General features: G+C 31.0%; 2 protein-coding genes across 2 annotated transcripts; one reads left to right on the top strand and one right to left on the bottom strand.

Annotated features, from left to right (window-relative positions):
• The first annotated feature begins 130 nt into the window (after positions 1-130).
• LOC104215731 (uncharacterized) lies at positions 131-3,186 on the top strand. The gene is made up of 2 exons (XM_009765599.2): positions 131-215; positions 1,635-3,186. The coding sequence occupies exon 2, from the start codon at positions 1,789-1,791 to the stop codon at positions 2,590-2,592; it is 804 nt and encodes a 267-aa protein (XP_009763901.1). The 5' UTR covers positions 131-215; positions 1,635-1,788; the 3' UTR covers positions 2,593-3,186.
• Positions 3,187-6,856: 3,670 nt separating this feature from the next.
• LOC104215733 (probable leucine-rich repeat receptor-like protein kinase At1g35710) lies at positions 6,857-13,266 on the bottom strand. The gene is made up of 11 exons (XM_009765601.2): positions 12,949-13,266; positions 11,424-11,571; positions 11,183-11,254; positions 10,792-10,863; positions 10,363-10,434; positions 10,129-10,272; positions 9,960-10,040; positions 9,780-9,851; positions 9,584-9,655; positions 7,231-7,302; positions 6,857-7,153 (listed from the first exon to the last, which is right to left on the bottom strand). Exons 1-11 carry the CDS (start codon positions 13,046-13,048, stop codon positions 7,063-7,065), a joined length of 996 nt encoding a protein of 331 aa, XP_009763903.1. The 5' UTR covers positions 13,049-13,266; the 3' UTR covers positions 6,857-7,062.
• Positions 13,267-19,558: the final 6,292 nt, after the last annotated feature.

The following is a 19,558-nucleotide window of genomic DNA, read 5'->3' as shown; positions in this document are numbered from 1 at the left end:
AAATATTTTTTTTAATAAAACGTGCGTTTAACTTATACTGCGTTTTATATATTTATGTATCTTTCTTTTTAGTAGTAGAAACCTATTTTGTGCCATTTTTGGCACTATTTAAGTTTCGGACTCGATAGCAGAGAGAGAATCCACTTCTCTTCTGATCTCTCTCCTATTTATGGAGAATTCTCCAATTATAGCATATTTTATATTTCCCAATACAAGTAAGTTTCATCACACTCTTAGCATATTAAACAGTCTATGGTTATTTATTTATTTATTTTTATTTTTTTGAATCTGCGAACTAAGATTGTCGGGTTTTTCTATTTTACGAAGGATTAAATCCAAATTGTCCTCTGAATTAACATTATATGCATCATTTTATCTGGAAATTGTATTTTGCATGCACGTAAGATAAAGAAATTTATGTAAGAATCCTGTGATTGATGCCGTACAATTGATTCCCTAAGTATGTGGGACTCAAGATTCATGGTTTTTAAAAAATTTCTTCTTTATATCTTTTTTGGTTTTCTGTTTATTTATTTGCTTTTATATGCTAATGATTAGAAGACAATGCAATTGTCCTGATATAATTAAGCTTATATACGGATATGATGTGTGAATTTGGATTTGAGTAGTGTGGAATGGATAGAGTGGATTCATATAGCTGAACCCAACTGGGTAGGGATTGATTGATTTGAATTACTGAGTTTGAAACAAAAAGTAAAAGAAAGCTTTGATCTTTTAGATAGTTAATTGATGCCAAATAACATCCTTTGTATATAAATCTTTTAGTCATGACTGATGAATGTATAACTAAGATATATCCATTGAATTACAAAGTGTCACTGATGGAGGAAAATTTTATAAATGGATAACTGTTCACTTTGAAAATGAAGCCTATGTGAATTTTGCAAATCGTATGCGTTTGAAGTCCTAAGGTTCTAACTATGATAAATCCTCTTAATACTGACCTGAATAATTGCAGAAAGGATAAAATGAATTCATATAGCCAGCCCAACTAATTTAGGGTTAATGTTCAGTTCATTGATAAATTGTTCATTTAGATGGCTGGCACACTTAAAGAAGTACTAGATTAGCATCGACTATTTTGTCATGATTATCCCTTTTGCGTATTATCAGTTTTGTTAGCCTATTTTGTGGTGGGGCTTATAACTATACAAAGTGAATTAGAATGTGAAAATTGTCAAAAGTTAGGCGCACATCACAAGTTTGAACCTTGCCATGGACCAAAGCCTATTATTTAAGTGGAGAAGGATAGAGGGGTAGGGCCTTTATCCACCGAGTTTCGAACCGTGCACCAGCTAATCCTCAGGTATTTCTTAGTTATTAAAAAAAAAGAATTTAACAAATGTCAAAACTTCTAACATTGAAATACTAAATAAATGCTGATCTATTTTGCTAGTTCTTTAGAGAATGAATCTTTCCTGTATTTGGCTGGTGGTTAATAAAAGGCAGTGGGACAATAAAGTGCAACAGTTTGTATTTGCCATTTATGTGAGAGGCCTTGATTAATGAGGAGGCGTAAACACAATCCAGCTCTTATTTTAATCTGTTATTGCTTGTGCTTTTTAAGTTTTCTATCATTTAGACATGATCGATTAATGACTAGTTCTCTTCAGTGTTATTCAGGTTCAAAACAGAAGCAAGAAGTGTTTAAGATTGAACCAAGAGGCGTGCTACTCTGAAGGTTGGGCTCATCTTTTAGTACCATATACAAGTATAAGCCAAGTTGCAAACTCGAGTAATTGTAAGCAATTTAAGTTGCTCCCTGATATGTGGAGATCTATTTCAAATGCCATCACAAGCTTTGGACAGAAGAAGGAATCTGGTGAGCCCAGTCAAGCTTGCCATGAATTCTCAGATGACGACGACGATGCCTGTTCTAATGCCAGCTCCGAGGAAGGGCTTGAATGCCCAATATGCTGGGAGTCTTTTAACATTGTAGAGAACATCCCCTATGTCTTGTGGTGTGGTCACACGCTTTGCAAGAACTGTCTGTTGGGCCTTAAGCCTGCTTCTATGAAGGTTTCCACTCAACAGGTCCATATTCCATTATTCATTTCCTGCCCATGGTGCAATTTGTTGACATTTCGATTGGCATTCAACGGGAATCTCAAATTTCCTAGCAAGAATTTCTTCCTCCTCTGGATGGTGGAAAGCCGAAATGGTGACAGGGTGAAGTCTCCATCTGCCATATGTAGGGATCATCAACAAGAGTGGTCTGCCCCGTGCACTTCAGTTGTGGGGAACAGCAGCTCTGTCATGAATTACAGGAGGGTTCATCGACCAGGATCTCTAGTCTCTAATGCTACTGGTTATAACCATACTGGTGGTACCCCTACATTGCAGAGGGCCCACTTTTCTCTTCATAAGTCCCTTGATTTCTTTATCCGCCTTACATCCAAGTTTCCATTAGTTATTGTGCTGCTTCTACTTGTTATGTTTGCAATACCCTCCTGTGCAGCTGTTCTAGCACTCTATTTAGTGATCACCATTCTCTTTGGACTTCCGTCTTTCCTAGTATTGTACTTTGCCTATCCTGCTTTAGAGTGGCTGGTCAGAGAGATCACGGCTTGAGATGTTCTCTACAATTTGTTTGAGAAATTCTCTTTCTAAAGCTTCCTTGACTTGGATTGTGAAGCTGTAATGCGCAGTACCTCTGGTTGCATTCGTAAGCATGCCTCACCAGTGTGATCTTAGTTCTCATATCAAGGTTGGTGTAAATTTCTTGTTTATTGAGGGATTTAACACTTGAGTTTTTCTAGTCTCAGTGTGGACTAATAATATATCAGTTCACAGATCCATTGACATTCTCCTTAGCTTAGTGGTTGCTGTTGCTGAACTAGCTTGGAGAAGTCAGCTTGGTGGTGACCTTTAGATTAGTTTCTCTCAGCGTTATCAAAGGCGGCGCTTAAAGCACGCTTAAATCCTGAATCGAGGCTCAAAACATGTTGAGCGCTTCGTCTCGCTTAGCGGGTTCTTCAGTATTGTCATCAAAGCTCTAAGACATACTTTTCCTCGCCAATGAGTGTAATCTTTAAGAGACGACACTAAACAATTGATATTTTACTTTATCATAAAAAAAATTCAATTTCTTTGTCCATATATTTGGTATTCATGTTTACAGATATTAGTCTTGGACTACACATATATATTTGTGGTGTTTCTCCATTTGCTCCTTTTTTCATTAAAGCTCATGCTTTATTTGCGTTTAAAGCCCCAACAGGCGTTAGAGGATTTTTGGCCTTTGATAACACTGGCTTCTCTTTATGAAAGCTCTTATACCTGAAGAATTTGCCTCAATAGGAAAACATGGTTTATCTATCATATTCTTTTATTCAGCAATATTCAATTGCATGATGTGGTTTGAGCTTCATTTTAACCGAACGGACAGTGCTAATGTTCTGATTGGAGTGGACAGCAGCTGTTGTAATCATTTCCTAGGAATTTAAACATAGTTTCTCAGATATCTATTAGATTGATACTCAAGTTTAGCTTCCATTTTCACATATTTTGTGCTCGACTACAGGAGATGTTAGAGTGGCACTGAACTCGAGACCATGGTATAGTACCATTTTAGAATGTAACACGTGTCCTGTAATAATTAGGGGTCTTTTGGTTTGCAAACAAGATATACCGAAATTGTAATATGAGAATTTTAATACAGGGATTAAATTATAATAGAATCATTTAGTGGATATATTGATTCATCGGGTTAAAAACGAAATACACATATAATATAAAATAGTACTATGTGTTTTAGTTTTAACAGATAAACATGGATAAATTTTTGTTTTCATTTTTAATCCAAACATTTTTTTGGCTTCATTTTTTCAAATTTCTTTTTTTTTTCCCTCACTTTATACCCATTAATTCCAAACTATTTACCTTTAATGCCCATGTCCAGACTATTTACTACTCCTACTCATGCTGTCTAAACTATTTACCCGATTATTTCCCAATAATCTTACATCTGTTTGCGACTGGTGGCTTTGGAAGTTCATCAACTCCTCGAACTGGCATGAGTGACTCATTCGGATTATGCTGATTGATTAACAAACTTGGTGGAGAATTCCGAATCTCTTCCTGTGGAGATTATTACTCTCAAACCCTATTTTGACTATTGAATACCCTATTAGCTAATAAAGGTAGACACTTGATATTTTGACTATTAAATACCTTCTTCTTTCTCTTCATTCAAACTGATTTTTGGAGATTTATTGTACAAAAATTCGAATTCACCGTTGAAGGACCTTAAAGCTTGAAACTCATAACTTGGTTTGTTTGAGTTTTTAATTATTTTGATCCGATCCTATGTGGGTTTGTTTGGAAAGTTGATTGAAGGTTGTAGCTAAAGTTTTAGTCAATTTGGTGGAGATTTTGTAGTAGATTTTAGAAGTTTGGGTTGAAATATAGTTGAACAAGAGAAGAAGACGAATTTGTATTATATACTCAAATAGTATACAAAAATACCATTTTGGTATACAATTCATTCCAATTATATACCCTATTAGTATAGCTATATACAATACTGGTATCATATGCTAGTTGAATCATTTTTTGATTGTATTAGCTGCATTTATTCGTACAATATTTGATTTTCTTTTAATAATAGTAATATAGTACAATATCTTGAAATACTTTATTATATTAATAAATGATACACTATTTTTTTTATTTTTCTCTTTATGCATGTGTGTTATGTAATAGTAGTATAGTCATATAGTTGTGGGGAATTAAACAATAAAACAGTATACCATATTGGTATAATTATATTCCATATTGGTATCATATGGTAGTTTGAACATTTTTTGGTTGTTTTAGCTGTATTTTAAAGTGAATTCTATTCTGAAATTATTTATATGAACGTGATTTGCATTGCTAGAATTTTTGCGTGTTGATGGATATATATTATGTGTATTTTGTAATAGTTTTTATAATTATAGGCAATTGTTGGAACAACCCATACAACTGTATACCCTTTTAGTATATGGAATGAGCAAGTTGTTTTTCGAATATTTAGCTTGCAATGCGAGCATGTAATTTTCTCATACTTTTATTGTATCCTTTAATATTTTGGTACGGTAGTATAGTCACAGATAGTTGTAGCAATATTCTAGAGCAATCATATACTCTGTTGGTATACATGTATACCATATTGGTATCACATGGTACTAGAAGTCTTTTTTGCTACTTATATTTTTATTGCATTTTTCAATATTTTATTATCATTTCTATTCTAACTAGTATATATGGAGATTTAGTGGCCGTAGATTATGTTTTCTTGCTCCATCATTGGTTGGTGTTACTGCTAATGGTAGAGTATGTACTGATATTTGTAGGGAAGGAAATCAAGGTTTGTATGGCAATCGCGTGGAATTAGAAAAGGAACAAGAAATAAAGAAAAAAATAAAAATAAAAAAAATAAAGAAGGAGTCAAATTTGAGTGTGAAATAAGTTATGGTAAAAATAACAATAATACGAATTCGGCAAAAATAAATGAATAAAAGAGAAAAAATAAAAAAATAGGAAGAAAATGAGAAAAAAGAAAAGGAGAAAAGAAAGAAAAAAAGGAAAAAAAAGAAAGAAAGAAAAGAAGCATAGAAATAAAAAAGAATTGGAGAATAAAGAAAAAATTCCCCACAAAAACTACTATAAGTAGGAAATGTAATTAGTTTATGGGTAGAAAAATAAATGGGTAGACAAGGATAAATAGTTTTGTTTTTGTGGGTAACTGTGTCAAACCCTCCCTTTTTTTTTTAAAAAAACATTGTTTGTTTATGAAATATGATCATATTTTGAGAAAAAAAATTCAAAAATTTTCAAGTTCCCAAAAAAAGTGAATTTTTTTCTTCCACTCACAAAGCTTCAATTTTTCTTCCAATAAAATGCATGTCCAAACATAACTTTAACTTTCAAAAATTATCTTTTAACACAACTTCAAAAACTCATTTTTTAAGTTTCAATCAAATCTATGTCCAAACGTTAGCAGTACTTTGGAAGCACTTTTGTCTTTTCGTTGTTTTATCTCGAAATCAGTTGTTCCCACCTTTTCGCTGTGATATAACCAATCTCGAATACTGCTTATACTGAAAATAAAAATACAACCAATTATAAAATTAAATAATTTTAAATTTTATCACAGAATTATTGCCCCTTATCTCATGAACCAAAGGACTCCTTATATTATTTGAAAAGGCATACTTTTATGTGCTTACTTATGTCTGTAGTGAGTAAATTAATGAGATCCACAGTCTTTTATTCTTTGCATTATAGGCATTGTTCTTTGCAAAAGTACACATAGGTTACAATGTGATCTTCCCCGTTTAATATTGCACATAACGGCGGTCGCGTTAGGTGATCCTGCGTTTAACTAAAAACTTTTGATACGGCGTCTCAAGAACGTTAGAAAAGAAAGCTCCTGGAGTTTACAGCCTCATCACTTCAGTAAAGAAACAGAGATCATTTAGTTTGATTAATAACTAATACTGGTACTAGCGATTTCATAGTTCACACAAAAAATGATTATTTAGAAGGAAAAATAAATAAATAAAACGCCTCTCCAAAATCATCTGTCCTATCAGCATTCTCTACCCTTTCACGTAACACGTCTGCTCTCTTGTACAGTAAAACCTCTTTATAACAACCCCATTTGTTCTGAATATTTTTGGATGTTATAGCGAAATACTGTTATATAGAACATATATTATAACATAACATGAAAATTGGTTCCGGAAAAGCTTAGCTTTTATAGTGAAATGTTGTTATATAGGGATGTTATAGAGAGATCTGACTGTAGTCAAAACCGAACGTAAGTATTTAAGGCAAGTGAGACAGCTGATTGAATAACTTATGGTGATTCATTACGTGGAACTATTAAACTACAGCAACAGCAACTAAGTTTGGTTGATTGCTTTGCACAAAATATGATCTTTTCTCATCTAGCAACTGAAGAATAGACACTGATAGGACAGGGGTCGGCTGCTTCTTTCGGCAACCTAGGTACACTTGCGGATGAATAAATAATAACAGTACGAGCTTCATTTTTTAAACAAGGAAATCTGCATCCGTGAGTTCTAGCACTTTGTGCAAGCCAATTGGTTTTACACCAGGCCTGAACGCGTTTTCTTCAATGTACCTATGCCAATAATTTAACATGTTAGTATTTGCACAAACCCAAAATTTGTTGCTCAGTAGCAAAGAACGAACACTCACATTTCTTTCAAGAAAGGGTGCTTGTAGAAGGCATCAGGGATTCTCCCAGAAAATTGATTGTGATCGAGATACCTGAAACCAGATTCAGCTTCAGACATGTTCGACAAGATGTCCAGTCATTCACATGCAGACAATATCAAATGCATGCAGAACTATGTTTTCTTTTACTTCTTTTGGACAAGATCTAACAGTATACAATCAAGAAGAGCAAAGAATGATCTATACCACCAGAATTGTCAAGGGAAGAACAAAAAAATAAATAAAAGGAAAAAAAACACGTGCACACACAACTGCAAGGACCATTTGGGCTTTAAGGCAAGGCATAATTCAAGTTCTCCCTTTACTGAATAGGTGCAAATAAGAAAAATATAATATAGATAATGCATGAAAAAAAGAACTATAAACACAAACAACAATTATATGGGTAGAGGAACAATTAATTAAAATAAATAAAGCAAAAACCATGCCATTGGTTAAGAACAATCTTAAATTTCAGATTAAAAATCAAACATCCAGCTTTAAAATTCTAATTCAGACTTACGTTAGCTCTCTTACATTAGATTTACAGTTTCGTATTCCTAATCACTAATATATTCATCAGTAATCCCTCGTAAAAAGTTAACATATCATTTTGCTATTTGTTGAATGTTTCTTGTTTAGTGCAACCCTATCCAGAGTACATACATGGGCCTCACAAATTAACCTAATATTTTCAGAAAAGCAGTTGGTTGGCTGGTTTTGCAAAAGCGCATCCTTTACCACCTTCATTGGAGCAACTTGTGTGGAGCCTTAGTTCATAGCTCAAGGATCAACTCGACAACACTAACAACCATTCAATGAAACAAGGCCCAAGTTTAAGTTTGTATGCTTTAGTTGGTTTATAAGAAAGGATCTTACACAGTATCAAACATTTCAGATCCAGAAGACTGGAAGATGAAACATTCAGTAGATTAGCCAACAAAAAAGAAACCTCTACCACCAACAGTTTGAAGGAAAACCTTGCGATAAAAGGCTTTCCATCCGGAACTATATGGGTTAAGCTTCAAAGACAAGTGTTTTCCCTTTCTGGTACACCCTTTCCCACTGGAGAGAGGAACTGGGGGAGAAGGAGAAAAAGAGAGTTAATCTTGGACATCTAACAGATAATTGCAGCAGCAATCACAATGTATTGCCCCAATAAAGGCCCAGAAACAGAAGGTGGTCAACAAATGTGTTGCAAGCTATAAATGTTGAGTCAAATTTACAAGTAACATGCCTAAGCAACCTGATGCATGGGCAAAAAGAGAAAGTCATAGTGTTGCATCTGACATTGTGTTATGACTTAATGGCAACAAAGAATATACAAGTGCGGCGATGCACGGGGATGTATAAGAAGTCAAAGTACCACGGCTGACGTTTTGTCAAAAGAAAATCAGAGCTGGACAACAGAAGTTCAGCTGTCCAAACATGACATATCTTAAACACCAAAGGATACCTATCTGACACAAGTACACTGTCTCTTAACATTCTTTGTTTTGTTTGACCACCTAAATGCAGGTCCTTCCCATATTCTCCCAGCCTCTCACTAGCTTAAAAACAATGAGTTCTAATTTGGGGGTTGAAGGGGAATGTAAGTACTGAAAGAACATGAATTTCTGAAGAAAGAAAAAAATGGGTAGGAAATGCAATAGTTATTGACAATCAGGTGCAAGGACGGCTATGCCTATACATTTGCATGTTTGAATGTTCATCTTTTTCTGAATTATATGCTAATCAAGTTTTTTTAACATGTTATACAAATCAGTAATTACTATTTTTAACAAACAATATATCTATAATTACAGTTTAACAAGTTACCAGTGCGTCTCTGTGTTGTGTGGTGCTGCTATATAGCTCAACTTGAGTATATGAGAAGTCTTACTATTAAATGGTTTGTCTTTTTGGTGCTAAAGTTAGAACCTACAAGGATGAGAACACTCTTACTGTCTTACATCCTATTTCTTCAGTCAGTTGCTATAAAATATTACTTGTCCGAGGAAATCATCAAGGATAAGGTCCAATAAGGTCACCCAACAAGCTCCAAGTGCATCTACTAATGTTTTTTTCCAATTGTCACAGCATCCATAAGTTGGACAATCTTCAAGATTTATCTCCTTAAGAAAGAAAGGAAGAAAGACCTTGCAAGACCACATTAACCAACTAATCCCAAGTGTATCAACTAATGCTTTTGTTAAAGCATCTTAAATTGAACAGTTCTCAAAATTCATCTCTTTAAGAAAGATAGATCCTTGAAAGACTGCAATCATTAGACAATCATTGGGACATCACATCCAATATGCTTAATAAGTAGATTAAAGCATAGAGGAAGACTTACAAGTAAGTTAACTTAGGAATATGAGCAATGCTATATGGTATAACTCCGGTCATCTTGTTGTAAGAAAGATATCTGTAATTACCAGAGGAATTAAATTAAGCATGACCATATTCATTAAATATTACAGGATAAAATTAGCTGTTATTTGTCCAGAGACAAGCACCAATCATGGAGAAACTTTCTTCTTGAAACTTACAAGATCTCCAAGTTCGTCAAATTCGCAAGTTGTGCTGGAATGCCTCCAGTAAGATAATTATTATTTAAGTAACTGCAAGTTACAGCACGTGTAAAGTCCTCGGATTAGCATATAATCAATAACATTAGCGGCAGGATATTTACAAGTGGTTTGACATTTAAACAAGAAGAATCAACTTACAGGTTGCGGAGAACCGGAAAGCATCCTTCAATGCGTATGAGTTCTCTTATAGTACCAACCAAACGATTGTTACCAACATCCCTGCAATTGCATTAGATCACAGTGACATCCATGTATAACACAGGTTCCATATGCAAAAGTACAGAAAGAAGTTAACATGGTGTCTTACAGGTGGCGAAGATGCTGTAAGGTACCCAATTCCGGTGGAATTCGCCCAGTAAAATGATTTTCATGCAGATGGAGATAACGAAGTTCAGGAAGATTAGCAAGCTCCTTAGGAATTTCGCCTTTGAAATTATTAAAACTTAGATAGCTGAAAAAGATGCATATTAGTTGTAAGTCTACAATAGCAAAATAGATCTGCAAATAAAGAGCACAGCTAGAGAAGCTCAAAAGCACTCACAGATGTGTTAGCTGCTTTAGTTCTCCTATTTCAGGTGGAATGACATCTTGCAGCTTATTCCACCTTACATTTCTGCGAAATAGAATCAAGAAAAGGAAAAAAATCAATGATACACCTACCCTATATATTCCTCAGTTGAGAATATATATCTTCTCCGATACAGATTATATCAGGCAGGGTCCCTCCCACCCCCTTTTTAGATTAATCAGGCAGACCTTTCCTTGCCAAGATAAAAGCATTTCATCTTGATGCAAATGCCATGTATATAATCACTTTGTAAAACACAGTTGAATTGTATTAACACCACCTAGCTCCAACGGATAAACATATGTTGATCCAGAGACTGGATCTATACATTAATATCAGTTCATAACAGCTATCAAATATAGATACTTCAATAGGAATATACGAGTAAGTAAAAGATCGTACAATATTTTAAGACGCTTCAAACGCCCAATTTGAGGAGGAAGAGGGCCGGTCAGCTTGTTATTATGCAGATCCCTGCCATATAACATAATATTACGATTAATAAATTTAGAATGAAAATTAAAATATCCAGCAGTACAGACGCAATGTCCACTAACTATTGCCTTAAATAGTATCAAATTGGAAAAACTGTCAATGCACATAATAGTTAGTAACCAAGCTAAACAATTTTGAAGCTGGTTTAATGAGCAATTGTAATTAGAGGGTATAAAAACATCCAAATTGGAACTTTAGGGCAATTTCTCAATTTGGATGAGGTTAAACCGTCTTTAAGAAATAGCTAAATCTTTGTAGAAGCTAGATTCTAGTACAGAGCCAAAGAGAAGTATCTTACAGTTTAGTGAGATCCAATAAGTTAGTGACAGCAGTAGGAAATGGGCCAACAATTGAAACAGCATAAACCTCCCTGCAAGTGGTAAAGCAGAAAAGAAAATTGTGAAAAAGTGGGGAGAAAAGGATATTTCAATTCTGTGAGTAAATTTATATAGATTTGAACCTCAGAAAAGAGAAAAAATTGTGAATATTCATACAAGAGCTACATAAAAACTACCAAAAATTGGTGAGGCAACACTTACAATTCGGTAACTACTCTATAATCACCCTGTGTGGAACATGTAACACCAGACCATGGAGGTAAATCACCATCTCCACAAGGATCATCTCCAACCCATGCATACACCACTCTCCATCCAAGAGATGCCTTAATTTCATTCAAAGCTTTCACTACAGTCATATTTCAGAAGTTTAAATTAGTCCACTGTAAAAATGTACATTCAGGTACTATGACAACTCCTTGGTTTTTTCATTGAATGCAATCAACGGCCTCACTCAAGCTGTTTAAATCTTTTTGATGAAAACATTAACAGAGAAAGAGTTATTACAGTTGAAACTCTGTGGAGTTCACAACAAGACTAAGAGCAGAGCACAAAGCTTTTAACTTTGTGGTCATGGGCTCAACCGCTCAAGCCCAGAGTAGGCGTTCTTATTTGATGGCAAGCATAAGAATATTCATGATTGATTATGCACTTATAGTACAATTTAAGTAATTAATACTATGTAATCATGGAGTTGTATTTAATTGGCATTTATCAAATTATTAATTGGTTTTAACTTTCCGAAGACAGCTATGCTTACCTGTAATAACTAGAAAATCAAAATTCTACGAGTAAATACGAAAAAAGAAGAAAAGATTATTGCTAGTGAAATTCCTTGAAACTCCAAGGAATTCATCTAGTTTATTAGAAATAATAGATAATACATTTTGTATATCATGATTATACACCAGATGAATAGCTATTTCTCAAAAAAATCAACTAACTGCAAAGCTTAAATTATTAAACCAATCATATAGACATTCAGAAAAAGGAAATTAAAGTAAGAAAAGATGAAAACACAGTAAGTTGCAATGAGAAACCGCAAACAATCTTTCACTGAAACTATATAAACTTACACTTGGAAACTGCATAAAATCTATACATCCAATTAATTTTACTCAAATTGTAAACATGCACTTAGAAACTGCAGCTAATGTATAGAATCCAACTGTTTTCGCTCAAACTATAAACTTGCACTTAGAATTTCATTTAATCTATAAAATCCAATCATCTCCACTGAGCTATACGCCCGCACATAGAAACTGCAAATTCTATATAATCCAATTATTTCGACTCAAACTATAAACTTGCACTTCGAAACTGGATAAAATCCAAACAATTCAATAACTTCAACTCGTACTATAAACTTGCTTTAGAAACTACACAAAATTCATTTACTTCCACTCAAAAGCTTGCACTTAGAAATTTCATAAAAGTACAACTACTTTCGTTGAAACTATAAGATTTCACTAGAAACTGCATATATTCTATATAAAATCCAACTATTTTCACTAAAAGTAACTTATTTTCTCACCTAAAAGCTAAGAATTAGGCGTAAAAGGAAATGGATAACTGAAACTGAAGTTGTAAGATCTCACTACAAACTGCATATAATCTACAAAATTCTAACTATATTTCACTCAAATTGACTGATTTTCTCACCTAAAAGCTAAGAAATTAGGCGTAAAAGGAAATGGATCGAAGTGAGGGGGGAAAAGTAGAGTACCGTCACGCTTGAGGGTTTTACACTGAACAACAACGCTTTGAATCAAGGATAACGAGAAGATCAGGAGAATTGCTGAAGGTAGATGACTAATGCGAGCCATTTTGAATAGGTAATCGATCACCTTCGGCCGAGTCGAATTTGAATCCTCAGAATTCGCTAGAGCTATACGTACATTATGTAGAGTATAGAGAGGTTGAGAGAGATCAATGAAGTGAGGAAGATCTGTGTGTGAAACGAGAGAGAGATAAAATGAATCTTCAGTTTGGGATTTTCCTCAAATAGTTTTTTTAGAACAACGCGCAAAATAGCCTGCGCTGCGCGTCGGTGGATTTCCGTCCTCCTTTTAACAAAAACTAGTATAGTGCGCGAAAAATATTAGAAGAAAAATTATAATCTTATTTTTAGATAAATGTAAAATTTACGGATATAGTTAAATAGAGACAGTTGGCACAATGACACACGTAAAGTTCTTACTTTTATATAGTACCCGCTTAATACAAGGATGTTGTAAAGTAAAGAAAACAAAAATTGAAAGTTGAAATTATTTTATAGTATTATTTATGCGTTCATCACAGTAAAGCATAATTAGCTTAACAGAACTATGACCGAAGAACTTATCTAAAGCATAATAGTTGTAACATGGATCCTTTATTTTGCTTGTTAATAATATCTAGCATGTGACACTCGTTATAATTTTCGTCATGCGTAAAACATTATGTAGTATAGCAACTCCACTCATATAGGCCCTTGGTATCCTAATCAATTATAAATAAACTAAAATTGCTTAGAAAATTTCCAAAAGAAAAGCAATGAACAATTTGTGTTTTAGTTTTTCAATGTTTATACTTTTGATATTTCTATGTCTTCCCATCAACTTTCAGCCACATATGTCATGGCAAACTCGCACGAGTTTTGATCATATATCTTTAGCATAGTTTTGCACCTCTTGATAAAGTTACAAACTGCTTAATAAACTTAATTAGACGCACACATAAAACACACACATAAATTTTGCCCATATGAATTTCTGTTATCATAGAATGATTGTAAAGTTTGGAGCATCCGATTAATGGGTGAAAAGGTGAATCGTGGCAGAATGATAATGTGAATAGAGGGGACATAAACCTGCATCTTCTCGAGCGAATCATCTTGTTGCACTCTATAATTGAACATTCGAACGTACACGCATACATATACCAACAAAGTAGTGATACCGGAAGATATGTCTTCATACCTTTGTTCGTACCATCCATATCACATAATATATAGTCCCTCTGTTCCAATTTGTATGAGGGTTGACCTACTTGGGGAGTCAAACATCTTTATCTTTGATTCAATTTCAAGCATAGATTATTCGAGTAATTTTTAATAGAATTTACATATTTAAAAATTACATAAAAAGTACTACAAGTCTACGTAATTAATCATTCACAATGTATGAAAGAGTTGAAGAAAATCACAGTCAAAGAAAGAGTTGTTTGCCTTTCCAAATAGGTCAAGCCTCATATAAACTTAACTGGGACGGAAGGAGTAGCTAAACATTAATTTTGTCTATTAAATCAAAGATTCACTTTCTCTCATTGCATGTTTTTAAAGTTGGCATTTAAGATTATTTCCCCAATAAATCAATCAGGAACATGAGCACACAATACTGAGTAACCCATATATTGAAAAGAGTAATTTATTATAGGTGCATGGCCTTTATTTATTTAGTCCTAAACTCCCTATAGGGGTCTTAGAGTTATTTGGTTAAATAATTGCTATTTAGAGTCAATAATTGTGTTGCAGATTCTTAATCAGCGTTCTGTTTTTTCTTCACCAAGTTATGCAAATCAATGAGTTTGGTTAACCAACTTTTTAAAATTTGTGTCAACAACATCTTTTGTGATACACTTCTTCTAGTTTTGATACAATTTTCTTTAAACTTTGAACTTTCGAGCTTTTTGAGAGAATACAAATCTTGGTGGTTAGCACGTAGAAATTCTTGTTTGTACCATCACGATATTTTTCTGCCATGAGTCATTCTCAAGTACCTTTTTTTATTTTTCTATCTCCTCCTGAATTTGAACATCTATATTAACAAATGAAGTTAGATAAAACATCGATGATGGCATGAAATGACCAACTCCAAGTCTACAACAAAGTTTTTAATCTCATGAGCAAAGTTCGCCTGAGCATCTGCATCAGATTTTGACTCATATTAAAAGATAGTTTGCAAAGTGTTAAATCCTCAAATAACAACAATTATCTCCTAGCCAAATTTTATGAAAATATAGATGTTACTGAATGTTTCTCTTTTCATAAGAGAATTTCTAAACATATTGATCATTTAGTTGTGAAGTTGGAAGTTTTTCAATTATTATTATTCTCGAGAAATGCTTATTCGTAAGAAGATAGTATGATGCTATAATTAAAAGTGATTATGTAATATTTCTTACAATTAGAGATTTGCAAATGAAGAATAAGCATAAGAACCAACACTTAATATGCAAGTTTGAAAATGTAGAAGAAAAATGCACAAATTGGTTAATTGAAGGATGCACAAAACCGACAGTAGAATGAACACAATCATTTTCTTTGTCATATGAAATAATTTTCTTTTTCCAGTTGTAACAAATCTTAATCTTCTTTATTAAATGGTTTGACTTTATCGATGGTGATAATCCCATATTGCGCCTAAAATTAAACAAAAGAAAAAAAAATTAGTTTATTTAGAGGAAAAACGAAGATAGATCCACAAAAGATGCAGTTAAAATAAGAGGAGATTTTAAGCCAAATAACGTTAGTAAACACATAAGAATCTGGGCAACATCTTGATGTAGAAACAAAAATATAAACACAAAATAAACAAAATTTAAAATGTAAAGGAGGTGGAGAAGTGTTATTTACAAAAAATAAAGCTCCCTTATCTATATGCTTACTTTTGATGTAGAAGAAAGTTCTCTTAGAACCTTGTTTGTTCGACGTTTCCTTACCCAAATCAACCCGCTCTTCTATCCTAGTCATAGCATAGAGTAATAATTTCTTCTCTATTACGACAGTTATCCTCTAAGAAACAGGTAGAAATAAAATGAAAGGATTCATTGTAAATGTGTTTACAAAGATGATAGTTATTTAATATGTGTTCTCGCTCCTTTTTTTTGCCGTGTAATGTCCTATATTTTAGTGTGCATGTATGCAGGTGGTTCTGTGCAAGTGAACGTGCAAGTGAAATGAGGGATGGGAAGTGAGAACGTGAGTTAGAGGATTAGATTAGTTTTCCTCTATTTTATCATTATTTGTTTCAGACTTTTTTATATATATAATATTTTCAAACTCCAAAATTTTTGGAGCTTTGTCCTGAAGTGCTACTTGGTTCAATATGGTGCTTTTTTCCTCTCCTTTTAATTAGATACTAGTAGTCGTACCCGCGCGATGCGCGGTCAATATTAAAAAAATATTAATTAAATTATGATCAGGCTTGTTTGATCCTATTAGATCGTATTGCTTTAATAAAATTCAATTGTCATCTTGTTTATCAATACGATATACCCAATAATGAAATCTCTATTAAATCAAACGTACTTATATAGTCAGTGAATAACTTTTTTGTTCTATTTTTCTTTATTATATTAAACAATATTTAGTATTCGCTTTCTTTTTGTAATATATGAGAAGATATATAATTTATTACTATTGATTTTTTTTTATTTTAAATTTTATATGTTGTTCTTAATAATATTATCTAAATTTTAGTGAATAAAATCTATGTTAAACTAACGGGACTTATACAGGCAGCGCATCGAATAACGTTTTTGTTATGTATTTTTCTTTATTATATCTTTCAATATTTAATACTATTACTTTGTTAATAGAAAGTTTCATTAGCATATTACGTTATTTAATATTTTTCTCTGAAGTTTTTTTATTACTTTATTTTTTGTTTTTTTATTTTTAAATAATTTTAAAACTCCAACGTAAAACTACTCCCCAATTTGAATTGGTAATTTATTATTTTTTTAATTTTGTTTTTTATATTAAAATTATATTAAAACTCCAACTTGAACTACTCCCCAATTTGAATGGGTAGTTTTTTTCTCTTTTTTTCGTTTTTTATAGCTTTTTTATTTTAAAATAATTTAAAAACTCCAACTTGAAACTACTCCCACCCAATTTGAACGGGTAGTTACTTTTTTATATATTTATATTTTCATTTTTTAATTATAGTTAATTATAAGATATCTATTTTTATTTTAAAATTGTTTTAAAACTCCAACTTGAAACTACTCCCCGATTTGAATGGGTAGTTTTTCTTCTCTTTTTTATTTTTTTTGTTTTTTATAATTTTTTTTTTTGCTTTTTTATTTTAAAATAATTTAAAAACTCCAACTTGAAACTAATCCCACCCAATTTGAATGGTTAGTTTTTTTTATATTTATATTTTTGTTTTTTATATAGTTAATTATAAGATAATCTATATTTATTAATTCAAATAAAGTAATCAATTAATATATATATATATATATATATATATATATATATATATATATATATTTTTTTATTATTTTCGTTTTTATATATATTTAAATTCAAAAAGAATAACCAATAATTAATTATTAACTAAATAATAAATTTAGTAACTAATTATGTCATGTGGCTTTTTTTTAAGCAGCCACTTGGCTTAACGAAAGGGCTTTTTCCTCTACTTTTAGTAATATATAGATATATAGATTTTGTTGTTCTTAATAATATTATCTAATTTTAGTGAATAAAATCTTTGTTAAACTAACGGGACTTATACAGGCAGCACATCGAATAACTTTTTTGTTATGTATTTTTCTTTATTATATTTTCAAATATTTAATGCTACTACATTGTTAATAGAAAGTTTCATTAGCATATTACGTTATTTAATATTTTTCTCTGAAGTTTTTTTATTTCTTTATTTTTGTTTTTTTATTTTCAAATAATTTTAAAATTCCAACTTAAAACTACTCCCCAATTTGAATTGACAATTTATTATTTTTTTAATTTCGTTTTTATTTTAAATCTCACATTTGAAACTACTCCCGATTTGGATGGGTAGTTTTTCTTCTCTTTTTTTCGTCTTTTATACCTTTTTTTTTCTTTTTAAAAAAATAATAATTTAAATGCTCCAACTTGAAAATACTCCCACCCAATTTGAATGGGTAGTTATATTTTTATATATTTATATTTTCGTTTTTATATTATAGTTAATTATAAGATATCTATATTTATTAATTTAAATAAAGTAACCAATATATACATATATATACACACACACACACACACACACATATATATATATGTCTTCTTCTTTTAATTTTAGATAGATGGTAGTTTTATATTTTTTTATTATTTTCGTTTTTATATATATTTAAATTCAAAAATAATAACCAATAACTAATTATTAATTAAAAATAATTACCAATTTGAATGGGTAGTTATTTTCTTATATATTTATAATTTCTATCTATTTTTATTTTAAAATTATTTTTAAACACCAACTTGAAACTACTCCCTGATTTGAACACCAATATATATATATATATATATATATATATATATATATATATATATATATATATATATATGTAGTTTTGTATTTTTTTATTTTTGTTTTTTATATATATTTAAATTCAAAAATAATAACCAATAACTAATTATTAATTAAAAATAACTACCAATTTGAATGGGTAATTATTTTCTTATATATTTATATTTTCTTTTTTGTATTATAGTCAATTATAAGATATATTTTTTTATTTTAATTATTTTAAAACTCCAACTTGAAACTATTCCCCGATTTGAATGGGTAGTTTTTCTTCTGTTTTTTTCCGTTTTTTATAGCTTTATTTTTTTTTTTTGCTTTTTGCTTTTAAAATAATTTAAAAATTCCAACTTGAAACTACTCCGACCCAATTTGAATGGGTAGTTATTTTTTTATATATTATATATATATATATATATATATATATATAACCAATTATATATATATATGGTAGTTTTTTTAATTATTTTTATTTTTTAGATATATTTAAATTAAAAAGAATAACCAATAACTAATTTAATAACTAATTATGCCATGTGTCATTCTATTGTTCTGCCATTTGGCTTCATGAGGTGCTTTTGTCTTCTGCTTTTAATTATAGATAGATTTAAATTCAAAAATAATAACCAATAACTAATTATTAATTAAAAATAAATATCAATTTGAATGGGTAGTTATTTTCTTATATATATTTTTTATTATAGTTAATTATAAGATATCTATTTTTATTTTAAAATTATTTTTAAACACCAACTTGAAACTACTCCTTGATTTGAACACCAATATATATATATATATATATATATATATATATATAGGTAGTTTTGTATTTTTTTTATTTTTGTTTTTATATATATTTAAATTCAAAAATAATAACCAATAACTAATTATTAATTAAAAATAACTACCAATTTGAATGGGTAGTTATTTTCTTATATATTTATATATTTTCATTTTTTATTATAGTTAATTATAAGATATCTTTTTTTTTATTTTAATTATTTTAAAACTCTAACTTGAAACTATTCCCCGATTTGAATGGGTAGTTTTTCTTCTATT

The sequence above is a fragment of the Nicotiana sylvestris genome, chromosome 11, assembly GCF_000393655.2.
Source record: "Nicotiana sylvestris chromosome 11, ASM39365v2, whole genome shotgun sequence".
NCBI lineage: Eukaryota > Viridiplantae > Streptophyta > Magnoliopsida > Solanales > Solanaceae > Nicotiana > Nicotiana sylvestris.
Note: the sequence above shows the minus strand (reverse complement) of the source record. Positions and strands in the feature narration are given on the sequence as shown.

Coding starts and splice junctions, on each gene's coding strand:
- LOC104215731 (XM_009765599.2), top strand. CDS start 1,789: ATGTGGAGATCTATTTCAAATGCCATCACAAGCTTTGGACAGAAGAAG.
- LOC104215733 (XM_009765601.2), bottom strand. CDS start 13,048: ATGGCTCGCATTAGTCATCTACCTTCAGCAATTCTCCTGATCTTCTCG. Junction 11,572..12,948: donor TAAAACCCTCAAGCGTGACG/GTACTCTACTTT, acceptor ATATGACTGTAG/TGAAAGCTTTGAATGAAATT. Junction 11,255..11,423: donor TATAGAGTAGTTACCGAATT/GTAAGTGTTGCC, acceptor TACCACTTGCAG/GGAGGTTTATGCTGTTTCAA.